We start from the raw sequence: 24,713 nt of genomic DNA, 5'->3' as shown, positions 1-24,713 counted from the left end.
AATCTGAGGCTGTGCCCTTGGGTCCTAGTCTCTTCTACCAATGGAAACATCTTCCCCACGTCCACTCTATCCAGGCCTTTCAGTATTCTGTAAGTTTCAATCAGATCCCCCCTCATCCTTCTAAACTCCATCGAGTATAGAACCAGAGTCCTCAAACATTCCTCATATGTTAAGCCTTTCATTCCTGCAATCATTCCTGTGAACCTCCTCTGGACCCTCTCCAGGGCCAGAACATCTTTCCTGAAATACGGGACACAAAATTGCTCACAATATTCTAAATGTGGTCTCAACAGAGCCTTATAAAGCCTCAGCATCACATCCCTGCTTTTATATTCTAGCCCTCTTGAAATAAATGCCAACATTGCATTTGCCTTCCTAACTACTGACTCAACCTGCAAGTTAACCTTAAGAGAATCCTGGACTAAGACTCTCAAGTCCCTTTGCACTCCAGATGTCTGAATTCTCTCCCCATTTAGAAAATAGTCCATGCCTCTATTCTTCCTACTAAAGGGCATGACCTCATACTTGCCCACGTTGTATCCCATCTGCCACTTCTTTGCCCATTCTCCTAACCTGTCCAAATCCTTCTGCAGCCTCCCCGCCTCAATACTACCTGTCCCTCCACCTATCTTTGTATCATCTGCAAACTTAGCCAGGATGCCCTCAGTTCCTTCATCTAGATCATTAATGTATAAAGTGAAAAGTTGTGGTCCCAACACTGACCCCTGTGGAACTCCACTAGTCACCAGCTGCCATCCTGAAAAGGACCCCCTTATCCCCACTTTCTGCCTCCTGCCAGACAGCCAATCTTCTATCCATGCTAGTACCTTGCCTCTAACACCATGGGCTCTTATCTTACTGAGCAGCCTCCTGTGCAGCACCTTGTCAAAGGCCTTCTGGAAGTCCAAGTAGATAACATCCATTGGCTCTCCTTTGTCTAACCTACTCGTTACTTGCTCAAAGAATTCTAACAGATTTGTCAGACATGACCTCCCCTTGATGAAACCATGCTGAGTTTGCCCGATTTTACCACGCATTTCCAAGTATTCTGAAATCTCATCCTTAATAATGGACTCTAAAATCTTACCAACGACCGAGGTCAGGCTAATTGGCCTGTAATTTCCCGTCTTTTGCTTCACTCCCATCTTAAACAGAGGAGTTACATTAGCGATTTTCCAGTCCTCCGGGACTCTTCCTGACTCCAGTGATTCCTGAAAGATCACCACTAATGCCTCCACTATCTCTTCAGCTATCTCCTTCAAAACTCTGGGGTGTAATCCATCTGGTCCAGGTGATTTATCTACCTTCAGACCTTTCAGTTTTCCTAGCACCTTCTCCTTGGTAATGGCCACCATACTCACCTCTGCCCCCCCGACTCTCTTGAACTTTGGGGATGTCACTCGTGTCTTCCACTGTGAAGACTGACGCAAAGTACCTATTCAGTTCCTCCACCATTTCTTTGTTCCCCACTACTGCTTCTCCAGTGTCATTTTCCAGCAGCCCATTGTCCACCTTTGCCCCACTCTTACTCTTTATATATCTCAAAAAACTCTTGCAATTTTTTTTATATTACTGGCTAATTTACCCTCATATTTAATCTTCTCCCTCCTTATTTCTTTTCTAGTTGTCCTCTGTTGGTCTTTGTAGGCTTCTCAATTCCCTGGTTTCTCACTGCTCTTCGCTGCATTGTATGCTTTCTCTTTAGCTTTTATGCTGTCCCTGGCTTCCCTTGTCAGCCATGGTTGCCTCGTCCTCCCTTTAGTATGCTTCTTCTTCCTCGGGATGAATTTTTGCTGTGTCTCCCAAATTACTCCCAAAAACTCCTGCCACTGCTGTTCCACTATCTTTCCTGCTAGGCTTATCTCCCAGTCAATTCTGGCCAGCTCCTCCCTCATGCCTCTGTAGTTGCCTTTATTCAACTGTAATACGGTTACATCTGATTCCAGCTTTTTCTTCTCAAATTGCAGGGAGAAAACATTCCTTTTGTGCTAGGTATGACTGCAACCAATGAAAATGGTTGTGGTTGGTGGAGGTCAGTCATTTCAGTCCCAGGATATCACTGCAGGAGGTCCTCAGGCTAGTGCCCCAAGTCCAACCGTCTTCAGCAGATTCAATGACTGTTCCTCCATCATAAGATCAGAAATTCGCTAATAGCAGTGTTCAGTTTGATATGCAACTCTTCAGATACTCATTCAGTCCATGCCCATGTGCAGCAAGGCCTGGATAATGTTCAGGCTTGGGTTGATGGGGCAAGTAACATTCAAGCCACACAAGTGCCAGGCAACTGCCATCTCCAACAAGAGGGTATCTAACCATCCTTAAAATTCAATGGCATTACTATCACTGAATTCCCCACTATCAACATCCTGCGGGGGTACCATTAACCAGATACTGAACTGGACCAGCCATAAACACGGTGGCTACAAGAGCAGGTCAGAGGCTGGGAATTGTGCAGAGAATGACTCATCTCCTGACTTCCCGAAGCTTGTCCACCATCGACAAGGCACAAGTCAGGAGTGTGACGGAATACTCTCCACTCAAGAAACTCAACATCATTGAAGACAAAGCACCCCACTTGATCAGCGCCCCATCCACCACCTGAAACATTCACACACTCCTTCAAAGAGCACAGTGGCAGTGTATACCATATACAAGATGCACTGCAGCTACTTGCTAAGACTCCTTTAACAGCACCTGTCAAACCTGCAACCTTTACGCCTAAAAGAACAATGGTAAGAGGCATAGGAACAGCATCACTTGCAAGCTGCCCTCCAAGCCACACACCACCCTGACTTGGAAATGCATCACTGTTCCTCAGTCAAAATCCTGGAACTCCCTCCCTTACAACACTGTGTACAACCCTTACAACACAGCCTACAGCTCACCACCACCTTCTCAAGGGCAATTAGGAATGGGCAATAAATGCTGGCCTTCCTGCGATGTTCACATTCCATGAACAAATAATATTTTAAAAAGTATATTCAGTGAAAGGGAACCAAATCAATTGACAGGAGCGGAATCGGAATTAAAACAGAAACAAAAAAAATACAGCAGACATATAAATCACCAAAACAAAAACAGAATTACCTGGAAAAACTCAGCAGGTCTGGCAGCATCGGCGGAGAAGAAAAGAGTTGACATTTCGAGTCCTCATGACCCTTCGACAGAACTTGAGTTCGAGTCCAAGAAAGAGTTGAAATATAAGCTGGTTTAAGGTGTGTGTGTGGGGGCGCGGAGAGATAGAGAGAGAGAGAGAGGTGGAGGGGGTTGGTGTGGTTGTAGGGACAAACAAGCAGTGATAGAAGCAGATCATCAAAAGATGTCAACGACAGTAGTACAATAGAACACATAGGTGTTAAAGTTAAAGTTGGTGATATTATCTAAACGAATGTGCTAATTAAGAATGGATGGTAGGGCACTCAAGGTATAGCTCTAGTGGGGGTTTTTTTTTAATAATGGAAATAGGTGGGAAAAGGAAAATCTTTATAATTTATTGGAAAAAAAAGGAAGGGGGAAACAGAAAGGGGGTGGGGATGGGGGAGGGAGCTCACGACCTAAAGTTGTTGAATTCAATATTCAGTCCGGAAGGCTGTAAAGTGCCTAGTTGGAAGATGAGGTGTTGTTCCTCCAGTTTGCGTTGGGCTTCACTGGAACAATGCAGCAAGCCAAGGACAGACATGTGGGCAAGAGAGCAGGGTGGAGTGTTAAAATGGCAAGCGACAGGGATGTTTGGGTCATTCTTGCGGACAGACCGCAGGTGTTCTGCAAAGCGGTCGCCCAGTTTACGTTTGGTCTCTCCAATGTAGAGGAGACCACATTGGGAGCAACGAATGCAGTAGACTAAGTTGGGGGAAATGCAAGTGAAATGCTGCTTCACTTGAAAGGAGTGTTTGGGTCCTTGGACGGTGAGGAGAGAGGAAGTGAAGGGGCAGGTGTTGCATCTTTTGCGTGGGCATGGGGTGGTGCCATAGGAGGGGGTTGAGGAGTAGGTGGTGATGGAGGAGTGGACCAGGGTGTCCCGGAGGGAGCAATCCCTACGGAATGCTGATAAGGGGGGTGAAGGGAAGATGTGTTTGGTGGTGGCATCATGCTGGAGTTGGCGGAGGATGATCCTTTGAATGCGGAGGCTGGTGGGGTGATAAGTGAGGACAAGGGGGACCCTATCATGTTTCTGGGAGGGAGGAGAAGGCGTGAGGGCGGATGCACGGGAGATGGGCCGGACACGGTTGAGGGCCCTGTCGACGACCGTGGGTGGAAAACCTCGGTTAAGGAAGAAGGAGGACATGTCAGAGGAACTGTTTTTGAATGTAGCATCATCGGAATAGATGCGACGGAGGCAAGCTACAAACTGAACAGCACCATTCACTAAAGACTAAAGGAGGAATTGTCCCAGATTTGCACTAATTGGAGTAGCGGGCATGAAAAATAACGGAATAAGGGATTTTCACACCGTATCGTCCCCTTCCCAGCACATCCTGCCTCGTTCATAATGTACTCGCAGGAAACACTGGATAGCTGGTGGGTGGGCTCGGATTTGCCCGCCACACCACAAATTCAGCGCTTCCTCACTCTGGCGCCATACTTAAAATGCACCAGAGCACAGCTTACTTCATGTCGACAGACCAGGACTGCTCCAGGCGATGGATGACCCCAAAAGCAAAGGTGACGCCAGCCCCCAAATTTAGTGACACCTCTTTGGGGCACTTGTTGGACGCAGTGGAAGGCCGCCACAATGTTCTCTACCCTGCTCTGGTCGCAGGAGGTCCAGCAAAGTAACCAATCCAGCATATGAGGCGGTGGCAGTGGTGGTCAGTGGCAACAGAGTACAGGGAAGGTCAGGCATCCAGTGCAGGAAGAGGATGAATGCTCTCATCCGTTTGGCCAGGTTAAGTCAACCACCTCATCACTCTGAACACACATTCACAAACCCATCACACATCCACAGGGACCTCACACCTCAAGGGACAACACCACTAACTGTCACACAAACCCTCACATCTCCATCAGGCTCATAATCTCTGGAGCTCGCATCCTCATCATTTTCATGGCTCCACTCACCAAACATTCCATGCAGTGTCATGTATCCTGCTCACACTCTCTCCAACTGTTTTCATGCAAGAGAAGCTGGCTCACAGCAGCAGGGAGAGGTCCCAGACCAAGAGGGTGAGTGTGGAGTGGCCCACATTAGGCCTCTCACTCACTGTGAGGAGCGTGCCATAGTGCTAACTGGTGAGGACATGGACCATATCTGCAGTGACGGTGAGGACCCTGAACCAGATCATCCACCTATCACTGCAACTGTGAGTGGTCTTTCTCCTGCTTTTGACTCGGCTGCCACACACCTGTTATCTCTACTGTGGTTCACAAGGATCTCTGCCAAGTGACCTACACCTTCAGCCAGCCAGTCCCTCAGCTCCATCCACATCCTCACCTCCTCCATTGAAGAGCTGGAAATAAGCAGCCTGGAAGACCTGTCACAGTGCTTACCCACAACCTCCACCAGCACAGAACCACACACCTCAGTGGGACCTAGATCTAAAGCAGGCTCAGGTTCATAATCTGGTGCTCACAGCACAGGCACATGTCTGCAGAAGGAGGAGGCAGGTTCAGCTGAGCTCCCCAGCACTGAGGACTGCTGGGAAAGATGCATCTGTGAAATCAGAGTCAGATGACAAGCCTCTGGATTTGGCCGTCCAACTCATTATGGAGTCAGCAGAAGGCAGGGAACATCACACAGAGCTGTTGGAAGCCCTTGACAGAATGGCACATGAGTCAGAGGATTGCAACTCCCTGCTCTCCAATGCATGTGGGCATCAATTCTCACGCATGGAGGTCTCCATGGGAAGGATGGCAGATGCCATGGAGACCCTGGTCCTGCAGAACGCGGAGATGCGCACAAACCTGCACTCCATCGTGGTAGCCATGGGTGAGTTCCTGCAGTGACAACGTGAGGGGGAACAGGGCACTTCAACATCCCTCTGGGTGCCTCTTCCCCTCAAGGAGTCAGGCTGGGGCCCTCAGGCAACCGAAGGGAGGAGCAGCAGCAGCTGGACACCCCTGGGCCATCCACTCAGGAATCTGAGAGACTGTCCACTCCCTCTGAATCCCTTTTGCCTGTGAGCCCCTCAACCTCATCCTTCGTCATCGCAGAGGGAGCAGCTGGCCCACAGGAGGACAGCCAAAGCAAACTGGGGCCGTCCAGAGGACCCACGCCAAAGTCATCAGAGGTAGCAGGGCTAACAATTGCACAGGCTGTCTCCACTGCTGCTGTGAGCACCTAGAACAGGTGGTACGCCTAGAAAAGTTTAGAAATTCTGATCATAGCTGGTTGCACGGTTGAACATATTTTGTCACTTCATAACCTAAAAAATATTCACTTTCACTGAATAATGTGTAATATTGTCTTTCAGCTTAAGTTACAGACTTCGAGAGTCCTCCCCCTGCATTACCCCTCCCCCTCTCCACGGCAGTTCAGCTGCATTCAGCCAGATCACGAGTGATTCACGCACGCAGAGCCTACATCCATCACCCTCATCTCACTGTTCCAAGCATTTCAATGCTGTCTACCGAGGTTCGCTTTCAGTTGTCCATCTGAGCTGACCTGCATCTCCATCCACCTGCTGATCACACTCCCATGCAGCACCTGGGCCTGTCCAACAAGAAGCTCTGCTCCCTTTTGATTTGCACAGCATGCTAGTCATTAAATTGTCAATTAGCTCCCCTGTCCTTTCCCCCCCACCAGTCCACCCCGCTGACATCACCTTCCACCTCCCCACCGTCACCTACCTACCTGAGCCCTTGTCTTTCCAGGACATCCAGGTGGACATGCGTGCTCCCTTCCTTCCTGAAAATCCCACCTGCATCCACACTGACACCCCCACCGCCCACCCCGACCTCCTCCTTCCCACCCCCAGGGTTCGTTTTTGCCCCTATGTCCCCACCAACTACACTCTCCGCCTCTTCTGCACTGGAGGTGGTGCAAAGGAGATTCACCAGGATGTTGCCTGGGATGAAACATTTAAGTTATGAAGAGAGGTTGGATAGACTTGGGTTGTTTTCGTTGGAGCAGAGAAGACTGAGGGCAACCTGATCGTGGTGTACAAGAGTATGAGGGGCATGGACAGGGTGGATAGGGAGCAGCTGTTCCCCTTAGTTGAAGGGTCAGTCACAAGGGGACACAAGTTCAAGGTGAGGGGCAGGAGGTTTAGGGGAGGAATGTGAGGAAAAATTTTTACCCAGAGGATGGTGATGGTCTGGAATGCACTTACCTGGGAGGGTGGTGGAGGCGGGTTGCCTCACAACCTTTAAAAAGTACCTGGATGAGCACTTGGCCCATAGTCTTGAATGTTATGACATGCCACGTGGGATTAGGTAGGTCGGGTGTTTCTCACATTTCGGTGCAGACTCGATGGGCCGAAGGGCCTCTTCTGCACTGTGATTCTACTTGTACCGATGTACCCTCACCCTCCCACTCTACCGGCTCCCTCTGCTCCCCTCACTCACCATCCTACCACATCCAGCCTGAGTTCACTTCCAGGAAGCTCACAGATTCCACAGATCCCTCCCTTGCATATTCCATCCCCATCCACACTCCCACACCATGCCCCCGCTCCCCCCCATACTCCCTCCGCCCACCTAGCCCTTTCTCTTTCACTCCTGCCACCACCCCGACCCTTCGCCAATTATCCTAAACCAGCCTGTGGCAAAATCCGTGAAGTTCCAAAGCCTCAGCGAAGTGCAAGCTGCTGCATGGAGCCCTCCCGCCTTCCGAGAGCTGTTTTGCGGCCGAGCCATGCGCATGAGGGTCCAACCAGCATGCAATGCATGTGTTCCTCCAATGTTGAGTAGCGGTCGGGCTCCAGTATCATCCCTCTGATGTCCACAATCTGAGTATGGCCCTAAAGTGAAGTCCTGACTTCTACACATTATGCTTGTCCAAACCTGTTCTGGGCCAGTGTGCTTTCCCACCGACGTAACGGTAAATCTGGCGTAGAGGGACGATTCTGGTCAGGCCTTACTTTGCATCTCATTTGCAGGATGCAAAGCGGGTTCACGCCAACCTCCAGAGGGATTTGCGATCCGCCCGCACACCATTGGATGGTCCGCTGTGATTTCACACCAGCGTGAAACCGATTTCAGCCCCTCCTGCCAAATTCTACCACTACCGATGGGAGCGGAAAATTCCGGCCTAATGCTGCAGCCTTGTTGCAGCCCATACCCAGCTGGGATGGGTCTGCTTAAAAAACATGCACGCCAATGTAGGAAAGGGGCCTCAAATCAAATAACATACAGCAAACTTTTTCTAAACATAGAAATCCAAAATCTTTTACTCTTCATTCTTCAAACTTATTGGCAATCATCCAAACCTGAATCATGATCACACCATGGAAGACAAGGCCTGACTATGGGGATAGTGGCCTGCACTTTCTACACATATTCTTTTGAGATTTAAGGAAGTGTGAAAAAGCATGCAGCAAAGACATAAACTGCTTCACAGCCAGTATGTTCAACTCAAACAAACACTGCAAATAGGTCAGAGCACTGTTCATGCAGAGGGAAGGCCCTCAGAACAGGAGTATGTTCAGAGAGAGGGAGGGGTAGAAATTGGTTTCTCGCTGGTGTGAAATCACAGTGGGATCATCAAACGGTGTCCAGGCGGATCGCAAATCCCTTTGGAGGCCGGCATGAACCTGCTTTGCATCCTGCAAATGAGCTGCAAAGCAAGGCCTGACCAGAATCATCCCTGTAAGCCCAATTTACCATTATGCCGGCAGGAAAGCACAGACTGGAAACTGAGCTATTGTAGCCCTTCTTAAAGGAAACAAGTAGTGTGGGGCCCCTCTGAAGAGTCTGGGCAGTGTACAAGGGATCTGCTCCAAAGGGGCCAGGCTGTGGGCCATTTCAAATCAGTTCACTCAACTCCATGATGCCATCTTTTTAAAACCAGAGATGTACAAACACTGAGGCAACCACCACCTTGAAAGCAAGAGTGACTGCACAACAACAAAAACACTTCATCGAATGCAAGCTAAGTGTAAAAAAAAATCCCAAAAGCTGAATGAATGGGGAAATAGACACTGAGCCAAAAGAAGAAATAAAGGGAAACTTTGGTCAAAGAGGACCTTAATGTAGGTGGTATGGCAGAAGAGTCTAGGGAAGAAATGGGATTTTGGCAGCCAAAAGCACAGCCACCTATCGTTGGACAAAGGATATGTGTATACACAAGAGACCAAAGTCAGAAGAGGGAAGAGTTCAGAAAAGATCATTTGCAAGGCTGGATGAAGTTACAGAGACATATTTAAACACAAGGGTGGAATTTTAAATCTGAACACTTGGGCCCGGGGTAAAACTTAAGTTAACAAGGTCAGAGGCAAGCAGGATCCAACAAGAAATGGGTTACGGGTTGCAGAGGTTTACGGGGTGTAGTTTAAGGAAGATGGTAGACTGTGCAGGAAAACACGGAAGTTGACAAAAGGCAGGACTATGGGTTGCAATGGCAGATGCTAAGATGGTGCAAACATGGGACTTGTTGTGGTGGTGCCATTAGGTGACCTTTGAGATAGAGAAGACATAGGACCTGAAGTTAAATTTGGAGTAGAACAGGATGCTGAGGTTGCAAACAGCTTAATTCCATCCAAGACAGTGACCAGGGTGGGCGTTGGAGTTGATAGCAAAAAAGTCTGAATTTTTTTTGAGCAGCCAAGGACGAAGGCTTTGGTTGAACACTCTCTTGGATGCTTTACAGGAAGATTATTCCTTCCAGCTGATGTAATGGTTCTAGGGCAGTGTTACATATTGACATACATCTGACCATATATCACACTTCCACTGTTATTGCCTATCCATTAGCAGGAAAATCTACACAATGCATTGCTGCCCATTGCTGAGACAACTACACAATGACTGATACTGAACCCTCAAACTCTCCACCATCTCTCAATACCCTGAACAAACTGGACTCAAAATACAAAATCTGATCCTCTGACCAAAACAAGGTTGAGCCAACTGGGTTTTAACCTGGAGTTTTCTCCAGGTACTGGTGCTTGTCTGGTGATGTTCTGAGCGAACAAGGATCAGTCAGCTACTCACTTGACTCCATGGTTTGAAAGACGTACTCTGTAGCAGCGTGACAGCATTTTCCGTCCCTCTGGGTGACAGTGCTCCAAGATCTTGTTTCCCACCACGGAATAATGTCTAATGCTCTGCACTGAAACTTCCTTCACAGAGACAAAACTCTGCAGTAGTACCTGCCTGGATACTGTGTCCAAAATTAGTCGTTGTCGCCACAGCTGCAAGCAAACGCACTTCCTATTGCAACCCACAAAGAGCATGAGATAGAGCATGGTGGAAAGGTGGGGGAAGTGATTACTGAACTCCACTCATAACTCCAACAAAACGCCAGTTTTCAGAAACATTATATGCATTTCTGTGACAATTTCTTTATGACATCAAGGAGGAACTGGTTTGGAGAAGTTAATCTGGAAGTGGACTTAATTCACAATAATGTAATTTCCCAAGGTTCTGAAATCAAGATCTTTTACTATCTCACCCCATCCCCTTCCTTTGGGGTATGTGAGCACAAACTAGGAGCAGTAGGACATTCGGCCCCTCGAGTCTGCCCCATCATTCAATAAGATCATGGCTGATCTGAATGTAACCTCAACTCCACATTCCACCTGCACCCCCCGCCCCCCCAATAACCTTTCACTCTCTTGCTCATCAAGAATCTCTTGCTCATCAAGAATCTTGGGGGGGGGGGGGGGGGTGGGAAGGGTAAAACTCCAAGAAGTATGACTAATGGGAAACAAAGCAGCAGGTTAGCTTGTGGGGGGGTGGATTCAACATCATGGAAAATTATGAAAAAAATGAAAAGAAAGGAGAGCCCAGGAGAGGCTATTAAAGTCTCCAGAACACAAAATGGGACAGTGTTTTTGGAAAGGGCTAGGAATCTAATTTCAAGCACAAGAGATAAAAGGAGGACAATGAGAAATGGGATGGGAAATACAGGACTGAAGGTGTTGTATCTGAATGCATGCAGTATACGAAATAAGGTAAATGAGCTTGTGGCGAAGATTGAAATTGGCAAGTATGATGTAATGGACATCACGGAGACATGGCTGCAAAGGGATCAGGACTGGGAGCTAAATATCCAAAGATATACATCCAATTGAAAAGATATGCAGGTTGGCAGAGGGTGTGGGGTTGCTTTGTTAGTAAGAAATGAAATTAAATCGATAGCAAGAAATGATGTAGGGTCAGATGATGTAGAATCTGTGTGGGTAGAGTTGAGGAACCGCAAAGGTAAAAAACCATAACGGGAGTTAGGTACAGGCCTCCGAACAGTAGTCAAGATGTGGGGCACAAGATACACCAGGAGGTAGAACAGGCGTGTAAGAAAGGCAAGGTTACAGTGATCATGGGGATTTCAATATGCAGGTAGACTGGGAAAATCAGGTTGGTAGTGGATCCCAAGAAAAGGAATTTGTGGAATGTACACGAGATGGCTTTTTGGAGCAGCTTGTGGTGGAGCCCACTAGGGAACAGGCAAATCTAGATTTAGTGATGTGTAATGAGGCAGATTTGATAAGGGAGCTTAAGGTGAAGGAACCCTTAGGAGGAAATGGCCATAATATGACAGAATTTACCCTGCAATTCGAGAGGAAAAAGCTGGAATCAGATGTAACTGTATTACTGTTGAATAAAAGCAACTACAGAGGTATGAGGGAGCAGCTGGACAGAATGGACTGGGAGATGAGCCTAGCAGGAAAGATAGTAGAACAGCAATGGCAGGAGTTTCTGGGAGTAAGTTGGGAGACCCAGCAAAAATTCATCCCGAGGAAGAAGAAGCATACTAAAGGGAGGACGAGGCAACCATGGCTGACAAGGGAAGTCAGGGACAGCATAAAAGCTAAAGAGAAAGCATACAATGCGGCGAAGAGCAGTGAGAAACCAGGGAATTGGGAAGCCTACAAAGACCAACAGAGGACAACTAAAAAAGAATTAAGGCGGGAGAAGATTAAATATGAGGGTAAACTAGCCAGTAATATAAAAGAAGATTGCAATAGTTTTTGTTTTAGATATATAAAGGATAAGAGTGGGGCAAAAATGGACATTGGGCCGCTGGTAAATGATGCTGGAGAAGTAGTAGAGGGGAACAAAGAAATGGCGGAGGAACTGAATAGATACTTTGCTTCAGTCTTCACGGTGGAAACGAGTAACATCCCCAAAGTTCAAGAGAGTCGCGGTGGGGGGGGGGGGGGCGCAAACGTGAGTATGGTGGCCATTATCAAGGAGAAGGTGCTGGGAAAACTGAAAGGTCTGAAGGTGGATAAATCACCTGGACCAGATGGATTACACCCCAGAGTTCTGAAGGAGATAGCTGAAGAGACAGTGGAGGCATTAATGGTGATCTTTCAGGAATCACTGGAGTCAGGGAGAGTCCCAGAGGACTGGAAAATTGCTAATGTAACCCATCTGTTTAAGGGAGTGAGGCAAAAGACGGGAAATTACAGGCCGATTAGCCTGACCTTGGTCGTTGGTAAGATTTTAGAGTCCATTATTAAGGATGAGATTTCAGAGTACTTGGAAGTGCATGATAAAATCGGGCAAAGTCAGCATGGTTTCATCAAGGGGAGGTCATGCCTGACAAATCTGTTAGAATTCTTTGAGGAAGTAACGAGTAGGTTAGACAAAGGAGAGCCAATCGATGTTATCTACTTGGACTTCCAGAAGGCCTTTGACAAGGTGCTGCACAGGAGGCTGCTCAGTAAGGTAAGAGCCCATGATGTTAGAGGCAAGGTACTAGCATGGATAGAAGATTGGCTGTCTGGCAGGAGGCAGAGAGTGAGGATAAGAGGGTACTTCTCAGGATGGCGGCTGGTGACTAGTGGAGTTCCGCAGGGGTCAGTGTTGGGACCACAACTTTTCATTTTATACATTAATGATCTCAATGAAGGAACTGAGGGCATCCTGGCTAAGTTTGCAGATGACACAAAGATAGGTAGAGGGACAGGTAGTATTGAGGAGGCGGGGAGGCTGCAGAAGGATTTGGACAGGTTAGGAGAATGGGCAAAGAAGTGGCAGATGGAATACAATGTGGGCAAGCGTGAGGTCATGCACTTTGGTAGTAAGAATAGAGGCATGGACTATTTTCTAAATGGGGAGAGAATTCAGACATCTGGAGTGCAAAGGGACATGGGCGTCATAGTCCAGGACTCTCTTAAGGTTAACTTGCAGGTTGAGTCAGTAGTTAGGAAGGCAAATGCAATGTTGGCATTTATTTTGAGAGGACTAGAATATAAAAGCAGGGATGTGCTGCTGAGGCTTTATAAGGCTCTGGTCAGACCACATTTAGCATATTGTGAGCAATTTTGGGCCCCGTATCTCAGGAAGAATGTGCTGGCCCTGGAGAGGGTCCAGAGGAGGTTCACGAGAACGATCCCAGGAATGAAAGGCTTAACATATGAGGAATGTTTGAGGACTCTGGTTCTATACTCGATGGAGTTTAGAAGGATGAAGGGGGATCCGATTGAAACTTACAGAATACTGAAAGGCCTGGATGGAGTGGACGTGGGGAAGATGTTTCCATTAGTAGGAGAGACTAGGACCCGAGGGCACAGCCTCAGAGTAAAGGGAAGACCTTTTAGAACAGTGATCAGGAGAAACTTCTTTAGCCAGAGAGTGGTGGATCTATGGAATTCATTGCCACAGAAGGCTGTGGAGGCCAGGTCATTGAGTGTATTTAAGACCGAGATCGATAGGTTCTTGATTGGTAGGGGGATCAAAGGTTACGGGGAGAAAGAGGGAGAATGGGGTTGAGAAACTTAGCAGCCATGATTGAATGGTGGAGCAAACCCGATGGGCTGAAATGCTTAATTTCTGCTCCTATGTCTTATGGTCTTAATCTCTTGCTCATCAAGAATTTCTTTAGCTCTGCCTTAAAAATATTCAAAGACTCTGCTTCCACTGCCTTAAGGAAGAGAGTTCCAAAGACACCTGCAAAAGAAAAAAAATTCTCATGTGTGTCTTATTTTCAAACAGTGGCCCCTAGTTCTATATTCTCACAAGAGGAAACATCTGCTCCACATCAACACTGTCAAGATCCCTCAGGATCTGTTTCATGAGCAACATACGGCTCATTTACACGGTCCCCCTTCCTAATTTTAGTGCAGCGTATTGATGCAACTGACATGGTTGGAAGCCACTCATTCGATGGGTACAGGTGTGTGCAAACTATGGCCATTTGCAGCCCCTTAGGTCTTGGTGCTCAAAGTTTAGGAAACTCAGTTCTATTTGTCCTTGTATTTTCTATTTGCTAGCTAACCTGGGGTTACCAATCTTCCAGGAATTGAAGACTAATATTTTGGTCACTTCTGAGAGCAATCGGTGCAAGGGATGGGGGGATGAAAATCAGAGAATTAACAAAAAAAGTGCTTGCCTCCCACCATTTTCTTTGAGTCTCAAGGGAATCCCATTTATTTTCCTCCCTACTTTTGTATTCAATTCCCCTCACAAGAAATGATAACATTATTAATGATTAATGATAGCCATGGTGCAAACTTTGCTGCACTCAAGAAAATAAGTGGGATTCCCTTGAGACTCAAGAACTGAAGATTGGAGGCATACGTTTCTGTATTTGAAAACATCAGCCAAAAAAAACTGTGCAAATATTAAGAGATGCTTGGAGAGGACTTGGTCAGTATTATACAAATGGGGTGCTACTTCCTGCAATGTTATCTACATAGGAAGTGCTCTGCTCGACTGTCTCCCCTGCTGCACTAGGCAGCACTGACAGTACCACAGACAGAGCCCTCGGGTGTTTCAAACAAGCAGCTGTTCTGCATCTGTGAGCACACAGGGAAGGTCACTGACCCAGAGAGGGTGAACAATCCAACATAATCAAGTCCTTAAACTTCAACATACGCATTTCGTAGCAGGAGTCACAGGACATCAATCAGGAACAAGAGCTTTGGATAATTTTTGAACTACAAGCACTAGGCCACAATCTCCTATCAGACACTCCCAGGGGAGGTAGAACATGGGTTAGAAACCGAGTAAAGGCTCCTCTCCACTGCCCCATTAAACTCTCGCAACAAGAAAGAATTTCCCTGAAGTTGGGGGTGGGATTTAGTCAAAGTCTAGTCAAAAGAGCATTTGAAAGACATCCAAAAGCAGTGGTGAGGCATTATAGGCAGGTCCAAAGGTCAGGGAATGATGTTAAACAGAGCACCCGCTAATGGGTTCAGCCAATAACAAGCAGTAAACTGATATGTACACACTTCTGCATTAAGGGATCTATTGCTAGGGGAGAGTCTCTTGACAGTCTTGGCTCTGTTGTAGCGCTTTTGCCTCAAGTCAGAAGGTTGAGGGTTCAATCCCCACTCCAGAGACACGTAATCTCCAGCACTACTGCACCATCAGTGGCTCTGTCCTTAAGGTGTGATGTTAAATCAAGGCCTGACCATTTGGGTGGATAAAGGTGACCTAACATTTCTCTCTCATCTAGCATCACAACAAACAGATAAACAGGCCTTTATCTCTTTGCTGTACTTCAACAGTCGTGAAGCACTTTGAGCCATCCTGAGGCTGTCAAAGGTGTTGTATAAACATCTAGATTATACGAACAAGAAGTAGACTATTCGATCACTCGAGCCTGCTCCACTATTCAATAAGATCATGGCTGATCCAATAATAACCTCAAATCTATAGCCTGTCTACCCCCATAACCTTTCACCCCCCCCATTGCTTACCAAGAATCTACCCACCTCTGCTTTAAAAATGTTCAAAGACTCTGCTTCCGCCACCTTTCCAAAGACTTGCAACCCTCAGACAAAAAATTTCCCCTCATCTCCGTTTTAAATAGGCGACCCCTTATTTTTAAACAGTGATCCCTAGTTCTAGATTCTCCCACAAGAGGAAACATCCTCTCCACATCCAACCTGTCAAGTCCCCTCAGGATCTTATATGTTTCAATCAGGTCGCCTCTTAATCTTAACTCCAGTGGATACAAGCCTGGCCTGTCCAACCTTTTCCCATAAGACAACCCACCCATTCCAGGTATTAGTCTGTTAAACCTTCTCTGAACTGCTTCCAATGCATTTATATCCTTCCTTGAATAAAGTGACCAATACTGTACACAGTACTCCAGATGTAATCTCACTAGTGCCCTGTTTGACTGAAGCATAGCCTCCCTGCTTTTGTATTCAATTCCCTTCACAATAAGTGATAACATTCTATTAGCTTTCCTAATTACCTGCTATACTTGCATGCTAGCCTTTTGCGATTCATACACTAAGATAGCCAGATACGTCTGCATCGCAAGAGCTCTGCAATGTCTCACCATTTAGATAATATACTTCTCTTTCATTCTTCCTGCCAAAATAGACAATTTCACATTTTCCCAAATTATATTCCATGTCAGATCTTTGCCCACTCAATAAACCTATGTCCCTTTGTAGCCTCCTTATATCCTCTTCACAAATTACTTTCCCACCTATCTTTGTGCCATCAGCAAATTTGGCAACCATCCCTTCATCCAAGTCATTTATATAAATTGTAAACAGTTGAGATCCCAGCACTGATCCCTGTGGCACATCACTTGTTACTTCTTGCCAACCTGAAAAGACCCATTGATATCTACTCTCTGCTTCCTGTTAGCCAGCCAGTCTTCTATCCATGCCAATATGGTACTCCCTATGTCATGAGCTTTTATTTTCCGCAATAACCTTTGATTTGGCAATTCATCAAATGCCTTCTGAAAATCTAAGTACAGTATATCCAACAGTTCCCCTTTGTCCACAGCACATGTTGCTTCCTCAAAGAACTCCAATAAGCTGGTTAAACATGATTTCCCTTGCACAAAATCATGTTGACTCTGATAAGCTCAAGGTAATCAGGCAAAGTGCCCGGCTATAGCTTCTGACATTTTCCCTATGACAGATATTAAGCTAATTGGCCCGCATTTTCCCACTTTGTCTCCCTCCCTTTTTGAATAATGGAGTTACATTTGCCATCTACCAATCTGACGGAACCTTTCCCAAATTGAGAGTGTTTCGGAAAGTTAAAACCAATGCATCAACTATCTTACTAACCACTATCTTTCTACCTTACGATCAGTATTCAATGAGTACTGACAACAGTATTCTACAGATTGGCAATAAAACAGAGCATGACAATACTTTGAGACACCTTTTCAGGCACTGTGTAATTATAAATCTCTTCTTCCTTTAAAGCTTAGAAGAGTACGTGACACTATTCACAACCTAGTAACTGCTGACAGTCCTCTATAGTCCAGCAGTATAGCATAGACTGTTAATACATGCCAGTGACCAATTATGTATACCAAGTTGATCCTCATCAATAGCACTATAGCAGGGGTCCCCAAACTATGGGTTTCAGAAGTCACATTTGGGGTCGTGGGCCCCTCTCCACATAGCAGTGACAGGACACACATGCACACACACTGGGCAGCTGTTCAAGATGCAAACCCATCTCAGTTGAAGTCAGGCCTGGACACGGTTATAGGCAGATACTCAGGGCCCCGAGCCGGGGCCTAGCAAGCTTCTGCCGGCAGGGGAACAAGTGAGGAAGAGAGAGAGCCCGGGGCCATGGTGAATCGTCCCTGAAGACAGTGGCCCTGGCAACTGATACCTGCTCACACCAAAGGCAAGTGCCTCCGAACTCAGTCTCCAGCTCCCCTTTTGGGCGCATCTACTAGCTACTGCACAATGTGAAAGGATCACTATGCAGAGCGTGTCAAGGCCGAAGCCCCTACCTGCCTGGCCACTGTTGATATCCTGGAGCTGGCCAGCAATGCAGCCCAGGACAACACAATGACCCACATCGTTCCCAACCACCTGCAGCTCACCATCCACTGGGAGGATTCACCATAGCCCAGTGCAGCATAGTGCCCAACATCTAGGTGTTGCTGCTGCCCAAGAAAACTGGACATTCCAACAAGGTAAAGGACAAGATCAAAAAAACAGGGGGAATGGGACCTTAGATTGGAGGGACTGGAGCAGCAACACGTGAGACAGAGAATCTGCGATTGGAGGTGCAACACCTCTTAGATTCTTTCACTAGCGATGACTGCTTCTCAAATTGTAATACATGGGGCAACCTTTCTTGAATTTCTTGCTGTCATTGAGTCTTTGGGGGCTATTTGTGAGGTTTCCAGGCCAAATTCACCTATCGCAGTATATTTTGAACACTAGTTTGGGGTAGGGGGTGTGCGCGGGAAGTGGGTAGAAGGGCACGCACACGTACATGTCTGCACAAATACACGTCTGTTCACATGTATGCATGCACACAGAGGGGAAAAGAGGGGCTTCACTAAGTCTTCTCTCTTTCTGAAGATGGAGAGTTTGACTGAAATCTACAATTTTTCAATTTGTTCACAGGATAAGGGCGTCACTGGCCAGGTCAGCATTTATTGCCCATCCCTTGAGAAAGTGGTGGTGAGCTGCCTTCTTGAACCGCTGCAGTCCATGTGGTGTAGGTACATCCACAATGCTGTTAGGGACAGAGTTGTAGGATTTTGACCCAGCAACAGTGAAGGAACGATGATATATTTCCAAGTCAGGATTGTGAGTGGGTTGGAGGGGAAATGCAGTTGATGGTGTTCCCATGTTTCTGCTGCCCTTGTCCTATGTGGTAGAAATCATGGGCTTGGAAGGTTCTGTCGACAAAGCCTTGATGAGTTGCTGCAGTGCATCTTGTAGATAGCATATACTGCTGCCACTGTGCGTCAGTGGTAGAGGGAGTGAATGTTTAAAATAGTGGATGGGGTGCCAATCAAGCAGCAGCTTTGCCCTGGATGGTGTCAAGCTTCTTGAGTGTTGTTGAAGCTGTACTCAACCAGACAAGTGGCGAACATTCCACTGCACTGCTAACTTGTGCCTGGAGATGGTGGACAGGCTTTGAGGAGTCAGGAGGGGAGTTACCAGTCACCAACCTCTGACCTGCTCTTGCAGCCACAGTATTTATATACCTAGTCCCGTTCAGTTTCTGGTCAATGATCAGCCTCCAGGATGTTGATGCATGAATACATAAAATAATATTTTTAACAAACTTCTTTAAAAACTCAGATTTCATATTTATATGGTGCATTGCTGAGAAGAGATATGTCAAAGCTTTTCGCCTTGCGCTCATCATAACACTTCACAGGAATACCAATATAAGGGGAAAACAACAATTTACATATCCAACAATTAGTTTATCCAACAGTAGATGTGATTCCGCGATTGAACAACATTTGGTAAATAATCCTCAGCGTGCTAAGAATTACACTGACAACCAGGTTAAGATTGTCAGTCGGCTCGTAGTGTGGAGCATTTGCGTGTACTGGAAACTACATATATTAATACACAGGGTCCTGTTCTTTGCAGACGAAGAACATGTACACACATTGCACCTGTTTCAGCTAAACAAAACGAGTGACAGCCATTTGCTGACTCATTCCTCACAGAAATGCCTTGACCAATCAGGGTCAAGCTGCCTGGTTTAAATTTCAAACAATGCTTGGCAGTTAGCTGCCAGTCACCATTGCTGGTGCATTCTCCATGGCAATGCCTCTACCAGAGTCCACTTGCCAACCAATCAGCGCATTCTCCATGGCAATGCCTCTACCAGAGTCCACTTGTCAACCAATCAGCACTCTCTTCTCATATAGCATAAAATGTTTTCCCCTGAAATTGTGCCCTGATGCTTCAACATGTCACTTTTTCCAGCAATACTCAAATTCTGTACTACCAAATGACTATTTGTAAGAGATATTAGATAAACATATAATACGTGAACTCTAATTATTTACTAAATGTTATTGTGCTGTTTTATTGCTAGTTTTGTTTTGGCTGGTGTCTGGGGTCAACTGAAATTTTCACATGTTAAAATGGGATAATTGGAAAATACTTTGGGAAACACTGCACTACAGTATAAAATTCCACCATTATTATAGAAATGGGGACTACCTTACAAAGCATCATTGCTATTACTACAGTCTGGCAGCACCCAAAACTCTTGATTGGGGTTCAAATTGCTAGTGTAACTCTACAATAGTACGTACACATTCCAATGTGAAAAACTAACCTTGCAATATACGCACCAATCTTACAATACCATACATATCACTGACACTCTACTGATCCCAGAATAACGCAATTGATGAACCTTACAATAGCATAGGCGTTGATTCATCATTAAATATCAGCAAAAATGCCTGGGCCTACTAGAGAATAGGCAGCAAATAGATCTTTACAGTGTTGCAATCTGGGGTGGTACAATATTGGTGCACTAAATGCTCCAGTGTCAAACGTTCAGCAATATCACTGTATAGTAGAACAGGTCAGACACTCTTGTCACAGCATCCAGGGCCACAAATGATCCTTCCAAGTGAAATAGCAATTTACCTATACTTCTTTCAACTTAGTATACTATATTCGTTGCTCATGATGTAGTCTTCTCTACATTGAGGAAACCAAACGCAGTCTGGGTGATCACTTTGTGGAACACCTCCATTCAGTTCACACACATGACCCTGAGCTTCCTGTCGCTTGTCATTTCAATTCTCCTCCACTTTGCTTCCACTCTGACCTTTCTGTCCTTGATCTGCTACAGTATTCCAATGAAGCTCAAGGAACAGCAGTTCATCATCTATCCATTCGGCACTCTACTGGACTCAACACTGAATTAAATAATTTTGGATCTCTGCCTCTATTTTTGTTTTGCTGGTTCAGTTTTTGCTCATTGCTTTCTTTACTCCTTTACTTTGCATTTGGACCACTGCTATCCAGCTATTCACACCTCACCTGGACTCATCTTTTGTTTCTTGACTTGTTCCATTACCACTCCCTATGGCTTATGTACAATGAAGCTTTCTGTCATTTAATCTCTCCTACTCTCCACCTATCAGAGACCTTCCCTTTTGTTCCTTTTCTTCCCCCTACCCCACTTTCATTTGTTTTCAACCTATTACATTTATAACTTTCCTCTGTTCAAATTAACTTTTTCTTTCACATTAACTTCCTCTTTCCACAGATGCTGCCAGATTTAAGTATTTCCCCCATTTTCTGTTTTTATTTACAAACAGAGTGGAGGCGGTTATTAACAGCATAATGCATAGTACTTATTTCACTGTAAACTGCACGCAGTACACATGTGTCTGCTGTGCATTGTTTGCTACACGCAGTATTATCACAATAATTATTGGTACAACTGCCTGTGGGTAAAGTTTTAATTGTGTGAATACATGGGATATTCTTAATTCAAATTGCTCCCACCCGTGCCATCACAGATACTACCCTGTGTTATGCAGCTCAAAAATTCTCTTCAGACACAACCTAAATGTTGAAGGACAAATCAAGAATTCAACTACAGAATTTTTCACTGTTAACATATAATTTGAAAATTTCACAAAATCACCATTACAACGTGCTGAAATCCCATCAACAATGCTGTACTGTGTACTATGCAATGTATATTATATAATGTAATTTACAGAATAAACATGAGCTGACTCAGATCAGCAATTCTGTATTGATTTTAATGATCAGAGTGGTGGACCAGGGTTAATGCTAATTGAAGTGCAGTCTGGATGTACAGTGCACACACAGCCAGGAGCTTGGGTTCCTACCTGAAGCAAGCATTGTGCCAGTCTGTATTAAGAGCCTGAAGATACTGACCATCATAGATAGAGCGACCACATCCTGCACAGCATGGCAAACATCCCCCTGCAACCCAAGACAGAATGTTAACACACACCCCCAACAACTTAGTGCAACAGAATAGATCCCAGCTGAGCCATACACCCTTCCTGTAACCAAGGCCCATCGCCCACACTGTGCAGTACAATCTAGGGCCCATCAGGACATGCAGTCAGAGAGACAAAGCACAATGCAACCGAATCGAACCCAGCAAGGCCATGCGTCCTGCTGCAGCCAGACATTAACATACTGCACAGCAACTCAATGCAACAGAATTGAGCCTAACAGAACTTGCAACCAGAAAGAGATATATAAACATTAACACAACTAGGCGGAATGTAATAAAATGCAGCTTCCAACAAGGCTCGTAAGCAACTACAGAATAAAATGTAATTAAATCGAGCTTGGGACAGTGAAGTCCTTAAGTGTTGCAGTATACTGGTGTTACTGACTGCACTCAAACAACCCACCCTCCTCCTCTCCCATCCGATCGTCCCTCCAGGTACAGCAGAGCAGCATCAACCACATCCAGAGCCGACAATCTGACACCCTTAAACCCGAGTGCGCCGAGCAAGCTCGAACTGAGCATCCAGCCACTGCAGCTCTCTGCACTCTCACAAACACACACACAGGCTGGCCAACTGGCAACTGATCCTGGGACTAGGAAAAAAAGGATCGCTGGAAACTGCACAAAAATGCAACTCCTGCAGCACTCAGGGCACGCAGCAGTGCAACTCCTCCAGTAGGAGGTTCACAGCAATACAGCCACACAACTGGGTCAGAGCAATGCAAGCCCTGCATCATTGGGGATATACACCCTTTGTAGCCCCTGCTTCTACCTTTAAAGTTGGTTATTGGAATTTCATATCAGTCATGGTCAAATGGATTTATTTTTGATTTAAACCTATTAGAACTCACGCAAAAAGCCAATAGGCCTTTCTGGATTACAGGCGCCGATAACATCTATAATAAAGCACAAGTGAACTATTAATCTTATCATACATGCGTTAATTCCACTCCACCTATCAGAGACCTTTCCTTTTCTTCCCCCACCCCACTTTCATTTGTTTTCAACCTATTACGTTTCTAACTCCCTTCTGTTCAGCTTAACTTTCCCTTAAAACACCTCTTAAACAACCAATGTTTCTCTCAAGGAGTTGAAAATTACAAGCCTTATGAATAGTATTGCTACTCTTTTAGTCTGATTGGCTTAGCTGAATGGATGGGAAAATTTGATACAGCTTGTGGCCCCTGAATTTGTTCAGCTGCTTCTGCTTTCTATGAAGATTGAAGCTGTGTTTAGATTGTTTGCAAGGTCTCGTTACCACCCATTTGTTAGAATAGATTAAATTAAATAGCATTGTCGATACAAAATTTCATCCTGATCTGCAAAATAACAAACTCAGTAAGTCCTCTATAAGCTTCAAAATTTCTATTCACAACCTCACATATTGGGTTAGTTTTTATCAGCTGTTTGGGGACAGGCTGACACAATAGTTTGGGAAGGTGGGGAGGGCATGCCCAATGCCTTCTCTTCGCAATGCCATTTTGTCAGCAGCGGGAAAGGCAGTGGGTCAGCTGCTTTCCGGTAGACAAATTGAGCCTCTTAAGTGGCCAATTAAAGGCCTCTTCCCACCTCCATGGACATTTTACCTGCATCATGCAGGGTGAGGGAACCTGCTGTCATGTGGGGAGGCTGCTAAGAAACCTTGCAGCCCCCCAGTGGGGCCATGGAGGGGCCTCCTGGTGGTAATGGCTGTCTACTGGTTGGGCCTGCAGCTTTTGGGAGGCAGGCCGCAGTCCTCAATAAGACAGCAGGCCCAGCAAAGGCCACTTAATTGGCCTTTGGCTCCAGCAGTGGGACCCCAGCCTCCTGCATAAAATTTCAGCCAATAAAGCAGTCTGTGGCCATGTGCAGCAAGACCTGGACAGCATTCAGGCTTGGGCTGATAAGTGGCAAGTGACAATTCTGTTACCAGTCAATGACCATCTCTACAAAGTGAGAACCAATAGCCTTTATTGCAAGGGGATTTGAGCATACGAGTAAGGAAATCTTGCTGCAGTTATACAGAGCCTTGGTGAGACCACACCTGAAATATTGTGTACAGTTTTGGTCACCTTATCTAAGGAAGGATATATTGGCTATACAGGGAGTGCAATGAAGGTTTACCGGACTAATCCCTGGGATGGTGGGATTGTCCTATGAAGAAAGATCGAGGAGGCTGGGGATGTATTCTCTAGAGTTTAGAAGAATGAGAGGTGATCTCATTGAAGTGTAAAGAATTCTGTCAGGGCTCGAAAGGGTGGACGCAGGAAGGATGTTTCCCCTGGTTGGGGGGGAGGTCTAGAAGCAGGAGACACAGTTAAGAGGTAGGCCATTTAGGAGGAATTTCTTCACTCAGAGGGTGGTGAATCTTTGGAACTTGGGGGCTGTGGTGACTCAGTGATTGAGTATGCTCAAAGCAGAGGTTGATAGATTTCCAGATACCAATGACTTTAAGGGACACATGGAGCAGGAAGATGGCACTGATACAGAAGACCCGCCATGGTCTAGTTAAATGGTAGAGCAGACTCAAGGGGCCGAATGGCCTATTCCTGCTCCTATGCCGCTATGGTCCTATCTCCTGCATGATGCCTTCCCAGTAGTTTCCTCAGAGGCAATGGATGACTGTTGTTGCACATGTGGGAACACTTGAAATGTTTGTGGGTGACAGGAAGCTGGAACCTGTGATGGCCTGGCTGAAGACTGTAGCACCTTGTCTGCTAAGGCAATTTAGCACAACTGGCTTTCTGATATGACTGGTTGAGGGGGTGGCAAGAAGGCCAATGTGCTGACATCCTGAGAGATAGCAAAGTGTGCCATTCCTGCTGCACAGATTAAGCATCTAATTCAACAGGCTCAGGGTCAGATTCAATGCCAATGTTGTGATAAAAGTCTATGAGCCCATAAACAGAGCTGTAAACAATGGCCAGGATTTTGCCCTCGTTGGGTGGGCTCGGTGGGGGTGGATGGGA

General features: G+C 46.1%; 1 protein-coding gene across 4 annotated transcripts in view; it reads right to left on the bottom strand.

The window, feature by feature from the left end:
- Window positions 1–22,279, bottom strand: part of limk1a (LIM domain kinase 1a) — a 71,556-nt gene extending 49,277 nt beyond the window's left edge. For 2 of the 4 annotated variants that reach the window (XM_041197531.1, XM_041197532.1), the window contains exons 1-2: window positions 22,169–22,279; window positions 21,629–21,725 (exon numbers count right to left, since the gene is read on the bottom strand). In XM_041197531.1, coding sequence (XP_041053465.1) covers window positions 21,629–21,725; window positions 22,169–22,226 — 155 coding nt within the window. In that variant the 5' untranslated portion in view covers window positions 22,227–22,279. Of the gene's footprint in view, window positions 1–10,089; window positions 10,211–21,628; window positions 21,726–22,168 lie in introns of those variants that run through there. The other 2 variants (XM_041197534.1, XM_041197533.1) reach the window with 2 other exon arrangements.
- Between the last annotated feature and the right edge of the window lie 2,434 nt (window positions 22,280–24,713).

This window comes from Carcharodon carcharias, chromosome 10 (assembly GCF_017639515.1).
Source record: "Carcharodon carcharias isolate sCarCar2 chromosome 10, sCarCar2.pri, whole genome shotgun sequence".
Lineage (NCBI taxonomy): Eukaryota > Metazoa > Chordata > Chondrichthyes > Lamniformes > Lamnidae > Carcharodon > Carcharodon carcharias.
The sequence above is the reverse complement of the archived record's forward strand: the minus strand, read 5'-3'. Positions and strand labels throughout refer to the sequence as shown.